Genomic DNA, 24,563 nt, shown 5'->3' on the forward strand with positions numbered 1-24,563 from the left:
CGGTACCGGCCCCGTACTGCCCCGATACTGCCCCGGCACTGCCCTCGCACTGCCCTCCGTACTGCCCTCCGCACTGCCCCGGTACTGGCCCCGCACTGACCCCGCACTGCCCCGGTACTGCCCCGGTACTGCCCTCCGTACTGACTCCGCACTGCCCCGATACTGCCCCCGTACTGCCCTCGCACTGCCCCCCGGTACTGCCCCCGCACTGCCCCGGTACTGCCCTCCGCACTGCCCCGGTACTGGCCCCTCACTGCCCCCGCACTGCCCCGGTACTGGCCCCGTACTGCCCCCGCACTGCCCCGGTACTGGCCCCTCACTGCCCCCGCACTGCCCCGGTACTGCCCCGGTACTGTCCCGCACTGCCCCCGCACCGCCCCGGTACTGCCTCCGCACCGCCCCCGCCCCCGGGGCTGCCCGGGCGGGACGCGGCGCTCGGAGTGGCCGCGGGAGCACCGCCCCGCCCCGCCCCGCCCCGCCCGCCATGGCGCTGCGCTTCTCCGCCAACCTCTCATGGCTGTTCCCGGAGCTCCCGGCGCTGCCGGCGCGGCTGGAAGCGGCGGCGGCCGCCGGGTTCGGAGCGGTGGAGGCGGCTTGGCCGGCGGGCTGCCCGGCGCAGGAGCTGCGGGCCGCGGCGGAGCGGGCGCGGGTGCGGATCGCGCTCCTCAACACGCCCCCCGGTACGGCCGCGTCCCGCCGCTCCCCCATGGACGTGGGGTAGCGAGCACCCTCCGCCGACCCTGCCGCTCTCTCCCAGGGGACCCGGAGGCGGGCGAGCTGGGGCTGGCGGCCGTGCCCGGGCGGCAGGCAGCCTTCCGGCAGGCCCTGGAGGCGGCCGTGCGCTACGCCAGGGCTGTGGGCTGCCCCAGGTAGGTGCGAGGCGGGACCCCCGCTCCGGCCGCGCCCGCGGCTACTGGCGCTGTTCCTCTGCTGCCCTCTGCTCCATCGCTGCGCCCGAGCGGAGCCTGCCCTTTGCCCCGCGGTGCCTCCCGCCGCCGGGTCACGGAGCCTCTCCCGGGCAGCATCTCCCGCTCGGCGGTTCGGGACGGAGCCAGCTCGGGGCAGACCCCGCTGTGCGGTCCGCAGCCTCAGCGTGCTCCCTGGGAACGGACCCAGAGCTGCAGGCACGAGCCTGCCCCTGCCCTTCGCAGCAGAGGCTCTTGTTCCGACCTCCACACGACAGCCCCCAGGATAATCCTCTCTTTTTTCTCCCCCACTGCACCACTCGTTTCCACCAGGACACCACAACAGTTGCTTTATTGAGGCCATGCTGACTCCAGCACAGCAGAGACACCGTAAAAGATGCAATTAGCCTGGCATAGCTCCCTTCAGAAAACCAACAGGCCCCTTTTCTTCCACTTACTTTGCACCATTCTTTCCTGTTGCAACTCAGTCCAAAGCCCTGTGGAGGGCATGAGCTAGGCAGGCCAGAGGGTGCCCAGCACTATTTGCACACTGGTACAGGCACAGTGAAAAGGGTTTTGTTTCTACTGTTCACCTTCCTCCAATGGTGGCTGAAGTCCTGGCACTTGAGCTCTTCACAGCAGGGCAGTCCAGCACCGGGCACTGTCCCCTCCCTGCTCACAGCCAGCAAGCAGTGGCACCATGCCTGGGGCAGGCCCCTAGAGAGGCAGCACGCCAGCTGCCCAACATGCTCGTTTGGGGTCCCTCAAGGAGCATGAGCCCAAGAAAGCTCCAGCATCAGGGTGAAAGAGCTGAAGGCAGTTAAAAAAAGAGGGAAGAAGCAAGGTCTGTGATTTGTCAGGCAAAAGGTTCAAAGCCATCCCTCTGTGTGTTGAGGTGGGAGGGTATGTATTTGTGTCCTGGCTAGCAGCTCCCTGGCTGCTGTGGTGCCTCCTGCAGGAGAGCACTCTTCTTACCTCCTCCTGTGTTTGCTCCCCAAACCTGCCTCCCTTTTCCAGCAACAGATGCATTAGAGCAGGCCAGCTGCTTGCTGCCTGTGACTATCTTTCTGTGCCTGTAGGATTCATGTGATGGCTGGGCGGGTGCCCCTGGGCACAGAGCGGGCTGCAGTGGCAGGTGAGATGGAAACCACCTTCATTGAGAATCTCAGATATGCTGCTGACCTCCTGTCCCAGGTAAGTGTGGAATGGGTCCTGCTTTGTGCGTGCAGCTCTTAGGCTACCCAAGATGGGGAATACTCCATGAGCCTGGTATGGGGAAGTTATGCTTCCTGCTGCAGAGATGACAGGATGCTCCGCAGGGTGACATTACTGTGTTACAGGAAGACATGATTGGACTGTTGGAGCCTATTAACAACCGCATCACTGACCCTCGCTACTATCTGAACACCCCACACCAAGGTTAGCAGACACCAAGAGCCTCCTTCAGAAGAGAAGGATCTCCAAAGTCTGAAAGGCTCCCTCAACATCTCCCTCACCAGGAGGGGGATGCTGAGGGAGCACAGGGGCTTCTCTGCAAAGCTTCCACCCTGGGGGCAATGGTTTCTCATTTCTTGTCCCCTTAGCTGCTGCCATCCTGGACAAAGTGGGACGGCCCAACCTGAAGCTGCAGCTGGTGAGTCAGCATTGAAACTCTCCCTGAAGGAAGCTTGCACAGGTCTACAAAGGAGTTTGGGTGGCCATGGGCTTGTTACCCCATCCTGGGACACTGGACAGGGACCATAGCACAGCTGTTCTTGACTGCTCACTGCTGAACAGCTGCACCCTCCATTCTTCTCTCTCGCGCCCAGGACCTTTTTCACTGCCAGATCATGGATGGCAATTTGTCACGCAACCTGGAGACCTACTTCCCACTCATTGGTAACACCCTGCACCCAGACCAACTCCACTGTGGCGATGGGCAGGGGTGGCTTTGAGAGGGGACCCTCCTACTCAAGACTCTGCTGTAGCTGGCTGGGGGTGTGGGGCTGCTCTTGGCTCACCTTGTCTCAGGGCCAAAGAAGGCTGCAGGCAGGGCTGCCTCGGGCATGGTCTCTCCCCTTCCCTCCCTAGGTCATATCCAGATTGCACAGGTACCAGGGCGGCACGAGCCCGACAGCCCTGGGGAGCTGAACTTCCCCTACATCTTCGAGCTCCTGGAGTCCCTTGGCTACACTGGCTACGTGGGGTGCGAGTATGCTCCAAAGGGTGAGTAGGCCTGCAGGTCTGAGCCCCAGGGGCCTGTCCAAGCAGAGAGCAGCTGGCTGGGGACTGTGCCTTTGCACAAGACAGCTCCTAGGTAGTGGGTGTCATCCCTACCTGGGGATGAGGGCTCTGTCCTGAACAGAAGCTGCTCCAGCTTCTCCAGCTGCAGCAGGAGATCGTATCTGTCACTGCAGGAGACACCCTGGAAGGTCTGGGCTGGCTGCGATCCTACTGGGAAAGCCGAGGGCTGCAGCATGGTGGGACCAGCGAGGCAGCCAAGTAAAATCAGAAAATCATGAGAATAAAAGACAAAGCAATGGCTTAACAGAGGAGCACGTGTCTTCTCTAGGACTAGGGGAATGAGGTTAGGAGCATCTATGTCATTTCCCTGCCCCAGGCTCTTCTGGGCCAGCCCAAGCTGTTGGACCCTCATTTACACAAGTATCACCTGCAGCATGTTCAATCTAGTGCTGACTTAGGCACCACTGCAGGTGACTGCAGGTATACAAAAAACTTTCACTTCCAGGCTGGAGAGGGGCCCAGGGAGAGGCTTCCAGTCTCCCCAAGAAGGGGAGCATTCCAACTGGTGCCTGAAGTTGTATAAAGAACACTCTGGACTTCCAGGTACTGAAGTTCTCAAGGCTGTTGCCAATGCCCAGCACTGACTCTGCAGCAGGGCTGCAAGTGAAGCAAGCAGTCCTCTCCCAGGCTGTCTGCTCCAAGGTAACAGGCTGGGAGCTGCCTGCACATGGATACTCAAGGCTGACTGCCCTGCTGTTCTTGCTCTGGAGCAAGTGTAAGATTCCAGAGCAAACTCAGCCAGCCCCAGTAGCCCGGGCTGCTCTGCATCCTCTACAGGCAGCCTTCCACAGCCTACAGTGACGGAGCAGGGATCTGGTTCAGTTTATTTCACAGATAGACCAATGGCTCAAATGTACACCTCCATAAAACCTTCCTGTGATCCAGTTCACCCTTCCTGTCCCATTCATGCTCTCCCAATGAAAGCAAAAGGCCAGAAGCAGTTGTCCTCACTGTCAGTCAGGCAGCCCAGCAGTCAGAAGTCTTTCCTCCTAAAGCCAGAGCACTGTGCAATGCTGCCCTGGGCAGAAGATAGTGCTGTGCATGCTCCTCAGTGCCTTCCCAGCAGGCAGAACTCACCTTCGAATGCCAAAGCCACGTCCCTGAGAGTTACTCTGCTTCAGCCAGGCTGCAGCAGCCAAGTTCCTGCCCTTGCTGTTTGGTTCAAGGACATTCAGTATCAAACCCACTGAAAACAGTACACAAGGGCCATACCAGCCAGCCAGCGATGAGGTGCTGGTCCCCAGGCTCCTCAGGTCAGTAGCCATGTGTGCCACAGGCAGTGCTGCCTGCAGTGCCCACGCACAGATCTCCCCAGAGACCTGTTCTTCCCCATGGTCACCAATGGCACGGCCGTGCCGAGGTTGGAATACGCGTTGCTCCGGATGTGGGTGCCAGTGCTAGAGCAGGCCTGTCCACAGATTGAAGCAGGCAGTGTTGATAACTGACTCCAGGTGATGGTATGTGGACACCAGCTGTGGCAGAGGGCTCTCACTGTTCTGGGGTTGCACTGGGAATGGCTCCCGGAAAACCACGGTGAGACTCTGCCAAGAGGGAGGAGAGGGTCAGGAGAGAGGATGCAGACAAGCATTGTGCAGTCCCTAGCCCAGGTGTGTGGACACTTTTTTGGCAGTGTTAGGCAAATACTGGGAGAAGTCTCAAAATACCAGTGGCACTAAGCTAGTGTCTCTTGCAGTGACAGAGCATGTTTGAGCCTCCTCCCAATTTTTCTGCTGGAAATTTGGCACAAGGACTGGCCCACTCTGTCCCAGCTCTCATGCATCTGCAGTTACGCCAATCCTGGCAGCAGTCACAGGAGAGGAGGGGATCCTACTGCCTCCACAGTAACAGGAGCTTCCAGGGAAATTAGAGGGAAATTTCTTCTTCTAAGGGGAAGAGTAGGAGTGCAACAAATGGGGAAGGGGAGGAGATTAAATGTAATAACTGCAATCCTAAAAATAAATGCTGCCTGCTCCACTCTGACTAGTGACTGTACTGAAAAGCCAGGGCAGAGGGGAGTAGGGAGCAGGCAGAGTTTGTAGGAGCTGAAGCAGAACAAAAATGTGACTCAGTGCACTCAGATCAGCATCATGGAGGCAAGACACAGGGACAGGATGTTGTCCAGAGTTGAAATGCAGCACATCCAGTAACCAGGGTCCCTAACAAGCTGGTAAAGCCATAAGGAGAGCTGTGTAACTACAAAACAGCAAATGTACTTTCACCAAATCTTCCACCATCATTTAAGAGGGGAAAGGAAGTGATTTGTGAGCCCAACTCCAGCAGCATGCAAGGCTTTGGAGCAGACTGCAACAGACAGAACCATGAGGGAAATGCAGCTCAGTGTTACCAAAGTGGTGTGCTAACACTAAAATTCTCTTTGATAAGGCAATACTCCTAGACAAAAGAATCATGGTACATCTTATCTGAAATTCAGGAAGGATTTGATGTGGTGTCACATGGGAAATTTAGGTAAGCTGAAAAGATAGGAATTAACTCAAAAATTACAAGGTGAGAGCGTGGCAGTGTGGAAAGGGGAAATGGAGAGAGGTTACAGATAGTGCTCCTTCAGGACAGGCTTTGGGACTCACATTGCCTAGTACTTTAAAAGTCTGGTACAAAGATGAGGAGTATGCTGATAAAATTTGAGGCACTAATACAAAAGAGGATTGGGATAATGAAAAAAAAAAAATAAAAACCCCTGAGAAAATTTTTAGAGGCCACAAGAATGGGATGAATGCTAAGCACAAAATACAATGTTATGAAAACAAAGGATTTCTGTTACGAAATGAGTCACTGGGAGAGGGGATGGCAGGTCTGGGTTTATCATATCAATAACCACAAGGTGACACTATGACCATCAGGTGGCAGGAGGCACTGAGCAGCACTTCCAGCAAGCACTACCTCTTCTGTCTCCCCTACAAGCTTTTCAGATGGATGTGGTTTATTTTATACAGCATCAGTTACTCTGCAGTCTCTGCAGAAACCTTATTGTGGACTGAAGCCTCTTGTAGATCCCCTGCTCTCACATGGAGCTGCATTCCCTGTGATCCATCCTCTACCCTGCCTGGGAGCACAGCTGAAAAAAAAGTATTTTTGCCCTCAAGTTCAGTGAAGGCAAAGGCCCTTGCAGGTCTGCTGGGACCCTGACAGTGCAGGTCCCCTTCCTTCAAGCTGAGGTAGGGGCAGCCCACAGCACTGGTGACCCCTCCCAGCCAGACCCAGTGTGATCTGACTTTGGACTGAATACAGAAGGACTGCTTAGCCTGGATAGAGAGACAGCTGAGAAAATTATCCAAAAGCAATCCTGTGAAGGAAAAGAGGATCAAGTGCTCACTGTTTTCTAATACAAGAACAAAGGGGCATCACATGGAAAGAACAGTAAGAGCTTCAAAAATAAGCCAAGGAAGTTCTTCACCTAGACTGCAACTGCCTCATGGAGCTGCAAGTCAGGGGAAATAATGGATGCCAGAAATTAACCAAATGAAATAAAGCTGTGGAGAGCTATTACATAAATGCAAAGGCCGCTTCTAGCTCAGGATGGGCCTATGCTATGGATTTTCAGATGCTGGGACAGTATTTAAGAGAAGCATTACAAGCTTCTTGACCTTCAAGCACACCTGCCCTTGGCTACTGCTGGATCAATCTAGACAGATTCCTGGCCTGAGCCAACATAGCTGTTGTTCTGTTTCCAAGTACTCACCGTTTTTCCTGAATGAGAATCAAGAAACACAAGAACAAAGCAATCTGTGAACTTCTGGTTGAGCACAACCTGTCAGGAGAGTCAGAGAGCACGTTAGAAAGGAGACAGTACAGAACCCAGGTCAGGGACACAGGGACAGAGGCTGCAGGTGGTCACTGGGCTGTGTCTTACCAGATACTGGGTGCCGGTCTCAGCATTGTGGAAGTGCCGACAGCTCTGGGGGAAGCGGCTCAAGAGCACCTTGATGAGGCTCTGGTACCAGGAGACTGTCATGGTGAGGAAGCATTCCTGAAGGCATAGAAAAGGCCTGATCTTCAGCCTCCCTCTAGCCATGGCACTAGTAGCCATAATGCTACAGCAGCCTTCAGACCCCGAATCAGATGCAACCCTCACAGCCCACTAAGATGCTGACCAAGGGCTGTTCACTCTCTCTAGACAGGTCCATGCAGTTTCCCCCTTTCCCTGCCAGCTAGGAGCTGTGTTCCTGCCTCTACCCTCCCACCAAGCAGGAGAGATGTCCATTGCAGGCCCCTTCACCTGGCACCCCACTCCATCCCCAGAGCAGAACGTGCCCCCATCCCTGCTGCTCACCAGCTGGGGGTCCACATCTGCAATGGATTTCCCGTGCACGGCATCGAGCAGCTCCTCCAGCTCCACCAGTGAAAGCTTGCCCAGCTTCAGCTTGTCAGAAGCCAGAGGCTCCAGGAGGAAGAGGCGCTTCCAGAGGTTGTCCCTGCGGCAGTGGCACTTGGCCAGCTGCACCATGCTGCTGAGCTGCTTCTGGGCTGAGGCCACCTCGGAGGCCAGCAAGGGGAAGAGCGGAGAGGTGTAGAAGAGCCCTGGCCCCAGTTTGACCTGCGTGCCCCCTGCGTAGAACTCGCTGCTGTCCTCCACGTCCTGCCACAGCTCCCGCTCTGCCGACGGCTGCTGGCCCAGGCTCGGCTCTGGCTCCGCTGCGTCCCAGGCTGCCCGGCCCACCACAGGCTCCAGCACTTCCCGCTGCAAGCGCGGCAGCTTCTTGAAGCGTCGCATGTCGGCCGTGAGCCGCGGAAAGAGCTCTCGCTGGCTTGTCATGATGACGTAGAAACGCAACCTGGGAGCAAGGAGACACTTCTGACCTGGGGAAGGGCTGCTCCCCTCTCAGCTGCACTGCAAATGAACCACAGGCCCCTCTGCCCCTGCCAGAAGGGGGCTTCTCTCACAGCGATCCTTCCCAGACACCAACAACGCTGCCTGTGCTATTCCAGACAAAACCAGTCCCTGCCAGAGCCCTCCTCCCCAGCCAGGAAGTTTTGCTGTCACTGGCCCCCAGTGCTCACCGGAGCATGCGTCTCTCTGCCTCACTCTGCTCCTCAAATGGTGCCGCGCTGTGACAAACCAGGAGGGACACATCGAAGTCATCATGATGACGCAGACCTTCAGAGTCCTTGTATGAGCCCGAGCTGGGATAAAAAAGCACATCAGTATGAAGGAAGCCTTGCTTCGTTCTCCCAGGGCTCCAGATCACAACAGAACTGTTGGACATGGGCAATTCCAAACAGCAGGACTCCTCAGAAGTGTGACGGGAAATGTCAAGTACACCTGCACACCACCCCTGTTGGCCATCTCACAAGGACTGGCCAGAACTGCTGTATGGCACTGTACAGAACAGCCAGCTTTGCTGGTTCCTTGGGGCAGTGTCCCCAGAACTGGCAGGTCCAATCTCCAGCAGCTCCAGGAACTGGCAGCAGAGGCACTCACCTGTTCCAAATAGAGACCAGTGCATATTCGTTCTGCTCTGTGCCTGGTGTTCCCTTCTTGCTGTCGTTGCCCGTGGCTGGTCGGGCCATGCGCAGGGGTTTCATGTGGTAGGTGTTGGCATGGTCAGCAATGTAGTTGTACAGTTGGTGTGCAGTGATCATGTTGGTGGGCAGGGCCAGTGTGCCTAGTGGAAAAATACATTGCTATCACAGGAGACACTGTGGCTCTTACCCAGGCAGAGCAGTGTCCTCTCATTTACTCCAGGAGACAGAGCAACCAACCTGCCCCTTCCACAACAGGACAACAAGACCTTTCCCTGGAGCACAGCCCCTCCCATCACCCTCACTCTGTCATCACTCTGAATACTCCAAAGGTAAGGTTTATTTGTAAAGGACTTTTGCCAAGTTATGTGCTGGTGATCAGCCCCAGACTGATGATATATTTACCTACATACCTTGGAAAACGTGATTACGGCCAAATTTGGGGATGTCAGGGTGATGGGCAATGAAGTCCTCCAGGAAGCTGGTGAGATGGTAGCCCTGGCGGAGAGTCATGTGGGAGCCCAGCAGGTACTGGTGGACTATGCGCAAGTGGAAGTCGTAGCTGAACGAATGCACGTGCATGAGGTCCCGCACCTTGTCACACTCCTCCGTGAAGAGCATAGAGAGCTGTGGAGGGCCAAGGAGTCAAGGCACGAGTGTTACCAGGCACCTCACACCCTCCTGCAAAGCCCTGCTGACAAGGCAGGGGACAGCCAGTGCAACTGCCCCAGCACCAGTGCAGGATGCAGACTCACAACACTGCCCTGTGCATGTGCAAGCTCACCAGGAAAGACTCATCAAATCTGCAGACAAGGTCCTGGAAGGCTCTAAGCTTGGGAGAGACACTCCTGACATATCTAAGATGCAGCCTTGCTACAGAGCTCCCTGGGAAAGGACAGTATGGTCATGCATGCCTCCTGTCTCAGACAGCCTGGGGCTGGCCAGCCTCTACACAGACACCCAGTGCCCTTGGGAACAGGCAGGAGACACCCTGACCCTACAAAGGAGAAGGGAGTAGGCAGCCTCAGAGTGTTGTAGAGCAAGGCACAGAGGTATAAAGGAACCTTTCTGGTGCAGAAAGTAATCTTCTCTAGCAAAGGGCAGGAATCATGTCCACAGATCCCTGTTCCCATTCCACTTCCTTCTTCCAAGGGAAGCAGAGAGCCATGCACTGACTTTCCTTGGAGCAGGAATTTTCCTTTTGCCAGAATTACTCCTATTCCTCCCCAGTCTGCTCGGTCTTGGCCCCCAAGCTGGGACAAGAGTCTTCCTCTTGCCAAACTCTCACTCCCTTTTACTGCAATCCAGCTCTGCTCAAGCAGTGCCATAGAGGGCATGTGACTGCAGAAGGCTCTGTGAGGCTTTGCTTTCCCATGAGCAGGGAGCAGAGCTCTCCAGAACTTGCTATGCCCGAGATGCCCACTATGTTCCAGAGATCACTCCTCCTCACAAAGCATCCTCTGACCCTGAGGAGCACCAGCTGTGCCTGCAAAGCCATTACCTGAGAGTTCACGGACTGGCCCATGGGGATGCGCGAGCACTCCAGCGCGTACTGCTTCACACAGAAGTAACAGCCCTGCAGGAGAGAGCATGTGAGCAGAGCAGAGCACAGCCTTGGGCCTCTCCAGGGAAGGAACACAGCCCCCAGGCTTCACGCTAGGGCTGGGGCCCAGATACTCTCAACCCCATGTTCTGTCTCGCCTCTCATCTGAACTAAGCTAGACCAGCCAACATGTGGCTGAGCACAGAGCACCCTAACTGGTGCTGAGCTCTTAATTATCCTTCCTCCAGGCAACTCCTACTGCTGAGCCCTGCAGAATTATCTCCACCTGATCTCAGTTTTGCAGGACCATGGAAGAAGCAAGACAGGACAAATGAAGAATCACATGTCCCTGCGGTACTCCTTATCACTCCCTTTGTCACCTCTGATGACTGTCCCTGAAGATCCCCAGAGATCATACTTTGTTTCTTGTTTCTTCCTTACCTGGAAGGCCAACTCCATGAGCACAATCCCACCTGGAAGAGCTCTCTGTAGATGGTAGGTAGCAACAGCAGGGCTTGTGCTCTGGGAAGAGAAGGACAAAGCTGAAGAGGCGCTCTGGCACACAAGTGTGTGAAGCTGCCATAAGGCTCTGTGGCAGAAGAGGAAGTAGAGAGGCCTCATTAACTGAGCAATGTCACTGGAGAGAAGAGAGGAGATACGGCAGAGCTGACAGTGAAAAGAATCCTAACAAACCTAATAAACAGCCTTTGAGACAACACACCAGGCACATTGATCCCTTCACCTCCTGCTTGCTCAGGACAGGGTGTCTCCAGAGTGTGACATGCTGAGACAAGGAACTAGTGTCCATGGAACCTCACTCCCTGCTGTCAATTCCTTTCCAGGTTAGCTGCAATATTGTAGAGCTCTGACTTGTTCCTCCCTAGCTGCCACTTCTTTATACATGAGGAACCTCAGCCTACTCTCACAGTAGAACCATTCTAGGCTTATCTTCTCTAACCTCTTCTGCATTCACCTCACTCTGCCCCAGAGTTGCCCTTAATAATAGATGCTGAAGATTCTCTGACAGGTAATCCTTCAGAATCTCACCCAAAAGCAGCTATCCTTGCCCTAGGTCATCCTGTTCCTCTTCTGAGCCCCTCCAAGTTGTTACCAGTCTTTTGATATTTGCCCTGGTTCCACCCAATGCCAGGAGAGGGCTCTGAGACCTGTAGGAGGACATGCAGAAGGGCAAAGAGATCTCATCACACCCAAACTCTCAAAAATGGTACTGGTATAGGCAGGCTGGCTTTGATGCTTTCTCCATCCTCCCACATCCTTTCTGCCTGAAAGTTTCAAAAGCCAACCAGAACTGGCCTGACTTCTATCCCAGTCCCACCCTCGTAACAGAAAAGCACTCACCTTTGGACTTCCCTCTGGTTTTGGCTTTGTGTAGGAAAAGGAACCTCTACCCTCCACTCCCATTGCTGCCAGAGCTCGGATCCGGCTTGTGCTACTGGAAATGAGAGCAGAGACAGCCTTGAGCAGAGAGCCAAGACCTATTGTGTCAAAGCAGGGCACAGCTCAGCATGTTGGCTCTTCAACACCAGGGCTCCCAGCACGTCACTGACCTGCGAGTGGTAGGTGAGGGTGGCCGCACCTGGACCAGAATGAAGCCCATGCTCTGCAGGTACTGGATGTACTGCTGCAGGAAGGCATTGCACATCTCCTGCAGCCACGGCTCCTCCTTCACCTTGCAGGGCAGTGCTTCTGCCGAGTCACAGCTGTGGCTGCGGTCCCTCCCTGAAGCTGTAGAGTCATTGGAGCGGTGGCGCTTCTACAAGAGAAAGCAAGTTCCTAAGGAGAACTGCTGTGACTGGCACCAGCAGAGGATACCAGGTGCCCTGGTTGAGCAAAAGGTAGATCTCTCTCTGCCAGAGAGCACTAACATCTGGCTGTCCAAGCACTGTCCTAGTGCACGTGCCAAAATGCAAGATCCAAGATCTACCCAGCCATGTACTGACCTAATAGCGCTGCAATAACCTGCAGGGACCTGCTTCCTGTGCCAGCATTCACATCTGCCTCCCCCAGAACAGCTTCCACAAATTGTTAGTGGCTCACAACTGGTTCATGCAAAGCTCAGAGCTTCAGCTCCTATTGCCATGGTAAGAGTCCAATCCCCTTATGAATCCTGCTGACTTCTCATGATTTCCTAGCAGTTCAGTACCACTGAAAAGGAACAGTGCTTCCTTCTAAACACTTTCAGTTCTTTTGATGTCCTGAATACTCCTCTTCTTGGTGCTGAGAGAGACTAAGGTTTCTCTTTTTGATCTCTCTGCTTTAAGCCTGCGGCTCTGTAACATGTCTTTATCTGGCTTTCTGCCTATCTGCTCCACCAACTGCAAGAGATGTCTTTTTACCTGGAACCTCTCCAGCTACTCTCTGACCTTCTCCAAGTCTCTCCAGTTCAGTGCCTTTGCCATGAGATGTTTGGTCTCACACTTACTGGCCAGATGAAGACATTAATACACTAGTCTTTAAAAAAAATTACTAGAATATTACCCATTATACTAACACCCCTTTCTGATGTACTCTATAACCAGTGTCTGCTGTACCCAGCTGTTCACAAATTGAAGAAACCACTGAGATGTGTGCTCTGTACAGGCTCTTCAGTGAGTACAATACAAGAGGGTTCCAATTTCTCTCCACATCATGCTGTTCTGCTGGGAACAAGGTCCCAGCTCCCACAAAAGCTCTCATTTCACAGGCTACTCAGGTGCCTCTTGAGTTCCTTGCATTCTTTTCCTGTTCTGACCAATCTGAACAGCCCTCCAGCACTGCAAAGCCTGGCATCTCATACGTCCCAATAAAAGACCTGGAGATACAAAACCCAATGCACCACCTTGAAACCTTGCTCTGAGGCTCTTCAAATCCAATAACCAATTTCCATTTTGCTCTGTTCCAAAAACAAAGTGAAGTTTTCATTCTGTGATGATACTTTTCCTTTTACCTGTGAGTGTTCAATTTCTGTAGCAATCTCTGCTTAAAGACTTTGTCAAAATCCTTTTGACACTCTGATAAATTACAACGGCCTGTTCTTCCCTTCTGACACACATACAGACTGTGAACAGCCAAGTGTGGGATCTGCACTGGTTAGTCTGTCAGGTTGCAACCTGCTCAGGATTCAGCTGGTTTGCTTTCAACTGTTTTGGGTATTTGTTGGGTACAGGAAAGGTTTACCAGGTCTGACTGCTGAATGCATAAGGGAGGTTTTGCTTCCTTAACAGATCAGTACCAGACAGTGTCCTTGATGGCTTCTCCAGACTCAGCCCTGAACTCCCTGGGTAGAAAAGGAAATCAGTCTTCTCCAGGGACAGTGTGGCCGAAGGAGAAAAGCTTTGAGGACTCAAGGATTTTCTCAGTCTCCATCTTACAGCGTTCAAATTCATCCTGTATTTTAGGAGTGAGGCCAGAGCAGCCCTGTCTTGGGAAAAGACTTCTTCTTTGTCCCTGTGCACAAAGTCTGGCCACACTGGTGCTTGCTGACACTCACCTTCCCCTCTACCTTGCCCAGCTGGTCAGTCTGGATTTGCTGCCGGAAGGCCGGATCAAAGAGCAAGGGGGTGGCACAGTAGTGAACCAGGCGTGAGGACTGCTTCAGAGTCTCCAGGTCTGCCAGCTGCACAACACAAGAGGAGCATGGTTACAGCACACATCCCTCAGAGGGGCTGGGAACAAGCTACCCATGACACTGCAGTGCTGCTCAAATGGCAATAACTGGTTTGCAGCCTTTGCAGTGCTGGGCAGCAAGGCCCCATGCCCAACCACGCTTCAGAGCCCTGCAATCCCAAAAGTTCAAACAGAGACCACTGCTCCACTGCCTAGCACCGTCCCCACTATACACCCTGCTCAGAGCTGCAGTGCTCCCCTCTGCTGGTGCTCCCAGCATGCTGTAAGAGGGCCCAGCCCACCACCTGCCCAGGCTGCACTCACACTGATAGGCATGTTGGACTGAGCTGATCTCTGCTGCCAGGTGACAAAGAGGTTTTCAATTTTCATCTGTTTCTCCAGTTCTAAAGGAAAGAGAGCAGTCACAAGAGTATCAAGCCACAGACCAAAGTATTGCTACTCTCCTTCATTCCCACCCTGACCAGGCCATAACCCATTCCCACAGAGAACTGTCCCCTGACAAAACTCTTGTTCTGCTCTGGTCTCCTTTTCTAGAAATGAGATCATTAGGCAGGCTCCCAGGATATCAGCCCCCTTGCTTTACCTTTCCTCTCCATGCTCTTGATTTCCAGGAACTGGGCCCCATGCCAAGCCACAGGGTCAAAAGGTGCCAAGTCAGGCACGTGGGGTATGCGCCGGATGGTGGTGACATCCCGCAGAGCTTCGTCAAAGGGCACCACGTCGGGATGGAAGTGCAGGGACGGGAGGCTGCGGGCAGAGCTGCTCAGCCGGCCCTGCTCCTTGCTGGGTGGGGGACACGGGCTCCGGATCAGCGCATCCACCTCCAAAGTGGAGTTCAGGAAAGGATTTGGCTCCTAAGCAAACAGACACAGCCATGAAAGCCTCCTTACTGCCAGCCCTGGAGGAAGAACCAACAGAGTAAATCCAATTCTGGCCATCTGCTGAGATCTGTGTTAGCCTTTTCCACTACCAGCTCCCAGAAGAGCACACCTGGGCCCACCATGGTTCCAATGTGAAGTGGGAAGCCCACTCCTCAGCCTCCACCCTAAGTAATTCAGTCACTAGTAAGTGTTGCCAGCAGACAGACCTGGCTTCTCTTTCCACTTGTGTCCAAGAGCAGAGCAATAGTCTGGCTGGAAATGGCCAAGTTGGACATGTGAATGCCCTGCAAATCAGCACACAAAAGGTGCTTGCAAGCTTTCTAAGACTCCCAGACTGCCAAGGCCCTTCCTGAAGAAGAAAGGACTGCCCTGCCTGGCATGGTACCCTACCTGCTTGCTGTCCTCATGCCACGGTGTGTCCATGAAGCAGTGGTGGTGGAAGAGTCCCAGCTTTTGGCTGATCAGGCAGTGCACGATGTGGGACCGGGCATTCTGCCACTGCAGCAGGCGTGTCAGGGAGCAGTTCAAGTTGGCCCCCAGGTCTGGGGACCAGTTGTAAGTGTAGAGCGTCAGCTGGAGAGAGAGGAAGCGGGGAGAAGATTTAAGGATATGCTCAGAGAGCCTGCATGGTGGCACAGGCTGCCCCAGGTGTTCTGGAGGTACTTGCTGCAGCTGCAGTTTCAGATGACAAAGCTGGAACAGGGAAAATGGCAACAGCTCAATTACAGTCCCCTGTTAAGAGCCACAGCCATTGCTACCTTTTTGTCAATGATCTCCATGAAGAGGAACCTTTGCCGGGGTACCAGGTCTCGACCAACAAGGCTGGGATCAGAGCCTCTCTCTGCTGAGCTGAATTCCATGGCCTCAAAGCGCTGGAGCCCTTTGTGAGCTGGAAGAAGACACAGTTATGACCCTCAATACTGGTTCATCCCACTTTTACGTCTCACCATGCCATTAAGGTGGCATGACAGGATGTTCTGCCACAGTACTTCTCAGCTCATTTTTAAATAAGCTGTTACAAGCACATTCAAGATAAGGTCTCAGAAGGCAAAACCAGACAACCCACTGCCCACCTCTGAGCACAAGCAGTCTGTCCCAGTAAGGAGGGGAACCCTGTTTATTGATGTCCTCCCCCTAAAGACCCCAGCACAGTCCCAGGGACCATGACCAGGCACTCACCCTGTTCTGTGCTGCAACGCCACTGCTGGAAGTTGCGTCCCAGCAGGATGAAGTGCCTGATGACTCCAGGGAAGGGGCTGGCATTCTGACCAGACTTATAGGGCAGGAAGGCGGTGCTCCGGTGGTAGCTGCAAAGAAAAGCCCCAGAGGTAGCTGCCAAGTAGAGCTGTGGCAGGAGAAGTACAGCTGCCAACAACTGCTGGTGCCAAACAGCCACCCGTGAATCACATAACTCACCAGATCTGCTCAAACACTTTGACAGTGGTATCACTCGCCAGAGCAGTGACCAGGTTCACCACTTCCACTAGGATGGAGGACAGGAGGAAACGAGAAACCATCTCCAAGGAGCACTGCTGCACGGACGGGCACCCTGCAGGGAAGATGTACTGTAGGGCAAAGTGCCAAGCTGCCCCAGAGCCACATCCTGCCCACATGAGCAGTGGAGATGGCCAAGCACCTGAGCCAGGCAGAGCTGGAGAACAAGAACCTTACCTGGACAAGAAGATGAAGCCTGAAATAACCCCAAGTTCTGGCCCAAAGTGGGACCTGGGCCAAACACCCTGTATTGCTCTGAGCACAGCACTTTATTCCCCCACTTATTCCTTGTTCTCTGGCTTACTCCTCATCAGAGGAGGAGGAGGAGAGCTCCTGCCAGCAGAAATATGAATGTACAAACACCAAAGTGAAAGGTAACCAGAAAGTAGCAACATACAATCCCAAATCTTTGCATATAAAGGGTGTTCCTCCTGTCCCTACCTCCCTGCAAGAGGGTCTCCCATGCAACTTCACAGCCCCAGAGCATGTTGCAGAAGCTTAGATCTTCCATCCCTGCTACGTCTGGAAGCTAAAGCACTACCACAGCTGGGGTGTTGGGAGTCCAATTCACTCCAAAGCAGCTGCAAGCAAGTTCAGCAAGCCCTGGACTCAGAGCATGGCAGACATAACCGCAGGCCTTAGAAGGTTTGTTCTGGTGCACAGGCACATGCCAGGCCTCCTGCCACAGCTTTCTAAAGCTGATGCTAGTTTTGAAACCAGTGTGACTCTGGCAAGATTTAGGGAGACAGAGGGTGTGTAACTAGGACCAGTAAGGAATGAAGACAGATGGTGCCATAGGAGGACTTGTCCTGAGAGACCTAGGTAGAAAGGCCCACTCTCAACCCATCTGGAGGAGCTGGGACCTGAAACACATACCCAAGTGGTTCATGAACGCCATCCACTGCTGGCAGGTTTGATTGAAGAGTGGGTGCATGGTACCTATATCTCCTTCTTCCAACTGGCAGGCTCGGCGCCTGAGGAGAGGGAAGGGAAGCACAATTACACTAAATCAGTCATCTGTAGTGACGGTATAAAAGTGCAACAGTCCCCTCACAGCTCCAGAGCAGAGCCCTGGGAGCCTCCTTTTTGCGTTGATACAATCCTTGAGCTGGGTAACTCTTGGTCAGTGGCCACATGAATGCCAGGTGTTACACAGGGCCCCACAGTGCAGATAAGGGATTGCTGGCAGGGAGAAACAGCTGTGCTTCCAGCAACACTCCAGCAACAAGAGCTAAGGCTTTGTGTGTGGAAGGCAGCTTTCCTAAACTGCCTGTGTATGGGAGAAACTACAAGGAAAAGGAATGTGGTCCAGATCCTGCCATCAGGATGCAGAGTCATGAACAACAGATTGGGGGAATAATAAAGCCAGCAAGCTGTGCTTGCCTCTGGGCCTGTTCCAGTTCAGCTGCAGCTGTGGCCCGATCCTGGCTCAGGTGCTGTTTGACATTCTCGGTCTTGTGCCGCCGTCTCGTGCGAGCCTCTTCTGGCCTCTCCAGCACAATGTCATCAGTAGTCTTGGGGCTGCCCAGCTCTGAGGACTCTGCCTTGCTCTAGGGGAGAAAGGGATAAGTTAATGCTGTGCACCTACACAGCCCAGTCAGTGCCCTGATCGCAAAGTCCCTGCTACAAGCCTGGCTTCCCACCCCCAGCCAGATCCCTGCTGTCCATTCCTCGTGGCCTGACACACCATGGGGACCTTACAGGTCCCATTCCTGCAGCAACATTACCAGCATGTCCCAGAAGCTGCGGCGTCCCAGCTTGTTTGTGGGTGTCACTGGCTCTCCAGAGCTTGGTGAAGGTGCAGAGGTGAACTGCAGGGGTGGAGGACAGCTCCTGCCAGGCCCCCCACTGGCCAGGGCCAGGCCCTTGGTCTCTGACATGGTCCTCCTTAGGCCTCCTGGGGAGACAAAGCAAATTAGACTCTGCAGAGCCTCCCCCTGCAAAGCTGCTGGGGACACCCTATTGTGTCTGGCCAGAGCCTGGCTGGAGAGAAGGGAAAGAGCCATAAGTAATATCCAGCAAAGTGGATTCAGTCTCAGAGCAGACAGACCCTTAAATACCTCTTCCAACATCAATGTCTGTGATGCTTCTTCCCCAAGACACCACCCCACACATATTGCAAAGGGGAGAGCAGCTTCCTCCCTCCTTGCCCACTCAACCAGATTCCAGCACAGCCAAGCTCCTGCAGGCCAGGCAGGAGGAGCAAGGCTGGCTGGAGGCTCAGGTGGCCATCCTGGCCAGGCTCTCACCCGCAGAGCTCAGGTCCTCCAGGTCTGCAGCACTCAGGGGGCAGGCAGCCTCCACGCACAGCGGGGCTGGCAGCACAAGGAACTCCATGACGGCATCGCAGAGCGCGTGACGCAGGGCCCCGCGCAGCTTCTCCGACAGCTGCAGCAGGCTGATGTTGCCCTTCTCCCAGATATCCAGGCGCACCAGCACGCAAGGCTCTGTGGGGAAAGGGTAGTTCTGCATGGCTCTTCAGCCCTGCCTTCACCAGCCCTCTGAGGTGCCCCAGGGGATGAGGAGGCTGCAGGCCATTGGCAGCTGCTGCCCAACCGCCCACCTGAAGGCAGGGGGTCAGTCCCTGGCTGGTGCCTGCTGATGGCTGTGAGGCTCTCAAAGTCGCTCTCCTGCAGCAGGCCCGGGCTGGGTGAGGGGGAAGGCAGCTTCAGAGGGTCAGGCCTCTCCCCGTGGGGCAGCAAGGTGGGACTGCCATGCTCATCCACAAATGTCAGTGCAATGCAAGCAATTCCTGTGGGGCAGAATCCAAGACAGTCTCCATCAACACAGCACCAAGTTCACCCTGACAGTGCCTGCCTACACCTTGCCACCCCGCAGCTGGGACCAGCATGTCACCACTTGAGTTGCACAGTGTCACAGGGCAGGCAGGGCCCACAGGAGGGGAGGCAGCCAGGGGAGCAGAGGCTAGCTGTGCCTGTGGGGAGCCAGGGTAAGAAGCATAGGGTTTGGCACAGGGTGTCCCCATCATTCCAAGAATCTCTCTTCTGTAGTCACAGCAGATTTCACCTTGCCCTGCAGGAGCTTCCTGGGTTGTCCAGCACCACACGCAAGAGGAAAATATCTCCATTTGCACCAGGAGAGACTTTATGCAGATTGATCCAAGATGGGGCTCACCATTCCTGTCCTCTTAAGGAACAGAGTACAAGGCCTTGACACTCTTCAGCAGCCCCCTCCAGGCTGTGAAGGATGTAGAGTCCCTGGAGATATGACACCTTGTTGCACATTCCACTCACAGCCCCCTGTGCACTGTACACCTGGACAAGATTAGGTGCCTTCCCACCTTCCTGCACTCCAGCCAGGCAGGACTGGGCACAAGGCAGGCTCACACTCAGGACTAGTCTGGAGTCACTGCAGAGAAAAATTCAGACCCTACCTGTTGGCTCTCTATACTGAGCCCCACACACACAGCAGGACAGCTCAGAGCTGCAGAGCAGCTGTGTGGTTCCTGCCCCACAGCCCATGTGCTGTGAGCCCTGGGCCACACAAGAGAAGCCCAGCTATGAACCAGAGCAGAAACAAGAGCTGGCTCCCCATGGCCCAGCTCAATGGCCAGAGCACCAGGGAAGCATCTGCAAGGTCCCATCTCACACTGTAACCCAACATGTTCCCACTCCCTTTGAAAGCTCCCTGACTAAGCCAGCACATAGGTGGTTGGATGGCAAAGCTGCCTCAACACTGCCTAAAGGTGATGTGCCCAGATACAAATAACCCCAGCCCTACAACATTGCTGAGCCCATACTCTCTCCTCCTCCATCCCAGCAAGGATGGCAGTGACACCAGACTCCACTGCCACAGAGAAAAAGGTGTCCCTGACCAGATCCCCAGCTCGCTCTGAGTACAAGTGCCCTCTCTGCATGGAGACAAGCCCAGCCCAAGCAGGCTGTGCCAAGTCTCATCAGCAGCAAGCACAACCACCCAGCCTCCATCATTCCTTTTGAAGCATAAGCTCTGCAGCAACCTTTCCCCCAAGGCATAGCCAACACAAGGGAGAGTGCACTGGGATGGAAAGAGATTCTCACAAAGGAGAGAGGTAGGCATTCAAAACAGAGGGCAGATCATGTGCACCCACACTGAGGAAGGGAAACTACACCTATGAGCAAGCCCCCCAGAGCCTCTTGCTGCAGCACTGCGTCTCTCCAGGACATGGGTGACATACAGATGTATCATAAGCAGGAAATCTGCTGCATATGACAGTGAATATGAGCTCTACCAACCAGACTTACTTTCTTTCTTTAAACAGTAAAAGGCACAAACTCCTCAACAGTCTGGCTTGGCAGTCAGACCCAGGCCCAACAAAATGGCCGAATGATCACATGGTAATTATAGACCATTCCCCCTTTTTTCTCCTGGATAAATTCCCACACTCAGCCCCTTCAGCCGCTGGCACATTTCCCTATCACATCCATTCCTGTACCTCTGCTCTGCTTCAGTCTGACTGAGCTGAGCACCACAATTCAAGCAGGCCAGGTCAGCAGCCTGCCCCTGCCCAGTGAGCAGAAAGGCTCTCCTCCGTGTTGCAAGGAACAAAGCTTCCAGGAGCATGGAGAAGCTGAAATCAAACCACTAAATCACAGGTAAAAAAATACAGCTAAGAAACTCAAAATCTGAGCTCTGGAGCTATAGAATGAGGCACATCAACAAGAGCTGCCAAGGGTCTTAGTGCCTGGTACACTGGAGGTGGGGTGCTAGAGAACTGTTATGTCCCATCTGTGGGGACTCTGAGCCCCCTCTGACCCAGGCTCACTGAAATACACAGCACACATCTAACAGTGCCTGGCCACTCCAGCCCTTTACTAAGCAAGGGAACACCCCACACCAGGACACAGCCACTGGGAGAGTCATGATGCTACACCCTGGAGCATCAATTACACTTGAAACATCAGGACTCCCATCTTCTTCAGGGAAGAGATGCCTTTTGGGCCTGTGGGAAGAAAGATGCAGGATTTTGAAGTTCACGCCTTGCAAGCTAACAGGGCAGCACATGGACCCTCAGCAGCTGGGAATCACTGAGCTGCCACCTCAGGGCAGCAGGTTCTGTTTGCTCATTTATCCAGCCAGCAAGAGACAGGGCTCACTAAATGGACACACACACACAAACACACAGAGGATTCAGAGCTGAAGCCACAACACAAGGAAAACAAGAACAGCTGGGACCAGAGAGCTGCATGGGAAAAGGAGATGGAATAATACTTGGACCCACAGGTGCTACCTTGGAAGTGAGAGAGTGGAAAGAGGTGCTGCACAAGGTCCGACATGGTACCTACATAACAGAAGAACATTCAAACAGTGCACAAGGGGCACAGGACACACAATGGCCAGGTGACAGCCCACACGGCCTGGACAAAATATGACATGACAACCTGCTGCAGGGTGGGCCCCTTCTCCAGCAGTCTAGAGAAAAAAGCAAGGACATTGCCCACACAGCCAATGCTCAGTTACACGCAGCCACATTTCCCTCTGCAGCACGGCTTTTGCCACAACTGCTCCCCCTCCAGCCCCTGGAGCCTCTGTGCCCCACACTTATGTCTAGAGCTGCTTCCTGCAGCAATAGGTCAAGCTTAGCAAGTTGCTGTGTGGGAGGCCTTAGTTTGCTCTGCCACACATGCAGAGGTGTGCAGTCCCTCAGCATTGGCTCTCCTCAGTCACTCACAGCTCTCCAGCATGAGAAACACCTCCCCAACACAGAGTCCCATACCCTGTTTCAGAAGAATTTAGCACAATACCTTTTCCACCAGTGCCTTGGCCACCTGGTTTGTTGTACAAATAGAGATCTTGGTCGGGGACGGTCCCATTGTGGTTGAAGTAGTGCTAAGGAGAACAAGGAAGAATACTGTCAAAAATTAGATTTGCCTTAATTGGAAAGAGGCTTGTGTATATGCAGAGCTCATCCCCAAACCTGTAGAATCAAATACAGACCTACTCAAAACACTTGCCAACACATCCTTCACCACTGCTGGGGTGAAGGAACCCCTTACAGCTCATACAGAGTTATGTGGCACTACATATCTGGCCTTACCCTCTGTCTTTACTATGGCCATGCTAAGTGGTGGGTAGCTGCTTCCGAATTATTATTAATCCTGATATTTCAGTCCTTAGATCTGAGGGAGCCATGCAAGGAGCTAAGTTCAACTTTGGAAGGGGATCTTCTCCCATGCTCCTGGGAGATGACTGAGGGCATGAGCTTTGTGGCTGCTGCTTTTTGCACAGCGACCACCTGTCATGAAAGCCCAGCCTGTCCACGCTAATCAGGATGTGCTCAGCCCTGTAAAACTCCTCCAGGAGTTAGTGTCAGTTTCTCCCTAACCCTCCATAGCAGAGCTGGCAGCATGGCACCTGAGCTGCCCCAAAAAATGCCCCCAGCAGCAGCTAGAAGCTGGGCAGACTGCTGTCCCAGCCCCAGCCCTCCTCACCTTGAAGTGGTGCTCCACGTTGCTGTCGGTGTACTTGGGGGTGTGCAGGAAGATGAGCAGGTTCTGCCGCAGGTAATAGGCCACAGCGTGCAGCCAGGGCAGGGCGGAGGGCGGCAGGGAGAAGTGCAGCACCTCTGTGGGCGGCGTCCCGGGGGGCTGGATAAACTGCACACAGGAGGCTTTAAAACCCAGCTGGGACTAGCAGGCTGCCCTGGGGCTCTAACACTGATAAAGATGATACTAGTTGGCTCTGCAAAGGGGAAGTGTGGTGGGCAGAACTCTAGGCAGTGGCCTGAGACAGATCATAGAATATCCTGAGTTAGATGGGACCCACAAGGATCAAAGTCCAACACCTGGCCCTGCCCAGGACAGCCCCAAGATGAGATGTGGGCATTCCAAGGTGTGGGAAGGAGGGCACAGGGAAGTCCTGTCATGCTGTAAACCCAGCAGAGGGAATCTCCCAGCTACCCTGGAACCCACACAGTATATTCCTCGGTGAATGCTAGCCTGACCAAGCAGGCCTTCCTTGGGGCAGGAGAGGCTGAGACAAGTCAAAAGATAGGAAAGTGCCCTGGAATGGAGAGCAGATTAGCCAGTGAGGTACCTCCACATCTGCTGGGGTCAGCTTGCAGTTCCGCACCAGCATGACAGTGATGATGTCCAGGGTGGCCTCATCGAGGCGTCTGCGCAGCACTTTCACCAGCTCATCTGTGATCTCAGGTCCTGACAAGTGAGCAGAGGTAGAACCAGCTTTTTCACCCTATCCAGTAAGTATGACTATAGCCACCTCTTCCTCCCTGTCCAGAATGTACCATCCTCACACTCACTTCCCACACAGAACATGACTTTCCCCACCATCAATTTCCTCAGACATATTTTTCTATGGGTTTATGATCACAAAAGACTGCTGGTGCAGTAGGCAAAGACAAAATGCACTCCTGCACAGGGTCTGCAGGAGGTTTCACTGTGGGCTATGGATCCTTTCCTTATATTTTCACCCACACAAAACAGAGAGCAGCTCTGAGCTAAGGAAGAGCTGTTTGCTCAAGAAGGAGATTCCTCTTCCTTCAAGCAAAGCGGGCAGCGAGCAGAGCTTTGGTCCTCTGCTTTACATCAGCACAGTTCTGCTGCTAGGTGCTACAACACATACCTGCTGGGGCAACACCATGAACCATCAGCTGAATGTGTCTGTCTATCTGTCCCACGGGGCGGGCAGAGTCCACACTACGGCATGAGGCAGTGTCCAGAGAGGAACGAGAACCCTGCAGAAACAAAAACAGCCACGTGGAAGTAGTTTTGTATGAATTCTAGATCCATCATTGTCCCAGGCTGTCAGCAGGATCAGGCAGATGCCACTCACTGTTGCCCCACACATCTACAGGGTAAGTTTTACCCCACATAAAATCCAGGCTGCTGGAACTACTGAGCTGCCTCCACTCCTGTGACCATGAGCACCCATGACACTCACACAGAGCAGCAAACTCACCATTAGATCCTCAGTGTAAATGGGCTCCTGGCTGCGTGTCAGTGCCAGTGAGCGAGATGATGCACTAAGGCTGCTCTCTGCTTCCCACACCTTCCCACTGTGGGTGGTTTCAGTCAGCCTGAATACAAGACAAAGACATGTCAGCCTCCATTCCCAAGGATGACAGCATCATACATCCACAGAAGACACACATCTTCCTTGCTCTCCCCTGTGCACTTTGTGGGAACTAGTCCTTAGAATATGGAGGTTTTTTGTGGAAAAACTGCTCCCTGGTACCCTCAAAAAACCCATCATTTTTCCTCCCATGTAAAGGCTTAGCACAGGGAGAGCAGGATGGGCCTGGCTTGATGTGACTGACTCATCAGAAATCAGATATTTGCTGCTTGGGGCACAACACAGTCCCTGAAGCTGGGCAGATGCTTTCTGTCCCAAGGA

The 24,563-nt window shown here is 53.9% G+C and overlaps 2 protein-coding genes across 6 annotated transcripts in view; one reads left to right on the top strand and one right to left on the bottom strand.

Annotated features, from left to right (window-relative positions):
* Positions 1–473: 473 nt before the first annotated feature.
* On the top strand, positions 474–3,432 carry HYI (hydroxypyruvate isomerase (putative)). Its single transcript, XM_033067633.1, has 8 exons — positions 474–680; positions 758–869; positions 1,985–2,099; positions 2,246–2,324; positions 2,489–2,538; positions 2,714–2,783; positions 2,976–3,110; positions 3,302–3,432. The coding sequence occupies exons 1-8, from the start codon at positions 485–487 to the stop codon at positions 3,388–3,390; spliced, it is 846 nt and encodes a 281-aa protein (XP_032923524.1). The 5' UTR covers positions 474–484; the 3' UTR covers positions 3,391–3,432.
* A 553-nt stretch (positions 3,433–3,985) lies between these two features.
* The window catches only part of SZT2 (SZT2 subunit of KICSTOR complex), a 53,313-nt gene continuing 32,735 nt past the window's right edge, over positions 3,986–24,563 (bottom strand). For 3 of the 5 annotated variants that reach the window (XM_033067629.1, XM_033067631.1, XM_033067628.1), the window contains exons 45-72: positions 24,129–24,246; positions 23,793–23,904; positions 23,247–23,365; positions 22,643–22,807; positions 21,956–22,040; positions 18,775–18,963; positions 18,461–18,658; positions 17,939–18,108; positions 17,595–17,761; positions 17,088–17,185; positions 16,134–16,266; positions 15,897–16,024; positions 15,476–15,606; positions 15,108–15,290; positions 14,420–14,690; positions 14,140–14,219; positions 13,700–13,825; positions 11,778–11,983; positions 11,569–11,662; positions 10,651–10,731; positions 10,168–10,242; positions 9,080–9,293; positions 8,626–8,809; positions 8,205–8,327; positions 7,477–7,978; positions 7,057–7,173; positions 6,886–6,954; positions 3,986–4,729 (exon numbers count right to left, since the gene is read on the bottom strand). In XM_033067629.1, the coding sequence (XP_032923520.1) occupies positions 4,586–4,729; positions 6,886–6,954; positions 7,057–7,173; positions 7,477–7,978; positions 8,205–8,327; positions 8,626–8,809; positions 9,080–9,293; positions 10,168–10,242; positions 10,651–10,731; positions 11,569–11,662; positions 11,778–11,983; positions 13,700–13,825; positions 14,140–14,219; positions 14,420–14,690; positions 15,108–15,290; positions 15,476–15,606; positions 15,897–16,024; positions 16,134–16,266; positions 17,088–17,185; positions 17,595–17,761; positions 17,939–18,108; positions 18,461–18,658; positions 18,775–18,963; positions 21,956–22,040; positions 22,643–22,807; positions 23,247–23,365; positions 23,793–23,904; positions 24,129–24,246 (4,282 nt within the window). In that variant the 3' untranslated portion in view covers positions 3,986–4,585. The remainder of the gene's footprint in view (positions 4,730–6,885; positions 6,955–7,056; positions 7,174–7,476; positions 7,979–8,204; positions 8,328–8,625; positions 8,810–9,079; positions 9,294–10,167; positions 10,243–10,650; positions 10,732–11,568; positions 11,663–11,777; positions 11,984–13,699; positions 13,826–14,139; positions 14,220–14,419; positions 14,691–15,107; positions 15,291–15,475; positions 15,607–15,896; positions 16,025–16,133; positions 16,267–17,087; positions 17,186–17,594; positions 17,762–17,938; positions 18,109–18,460; positions 18,659–18,774; positions 18,964–21,955; positions 22,041–22,642; positions 22,808–23,246; positions 23,366–23,792; positions 23,905–24,128; positions 24,247–24,563) is intronic. The other 2 variants (XM_033067632.1, XM_033067630.1) reach the window with 1 other exon arrangement.

Source organism: Catharus ustulatus, chromosome 9 (genome assembly GCF_009819885.2).
Source record: "Catharus ustulatus isolate bCatUst1 chromosome 9, bCatUst1.pri.v2, whole genome shotgun sequence".
NCBI lineage: Eukaryota > Metazoa > Chordata > Aves > Passeriformes > Turdidae > Catharus > Catharus ustulatus.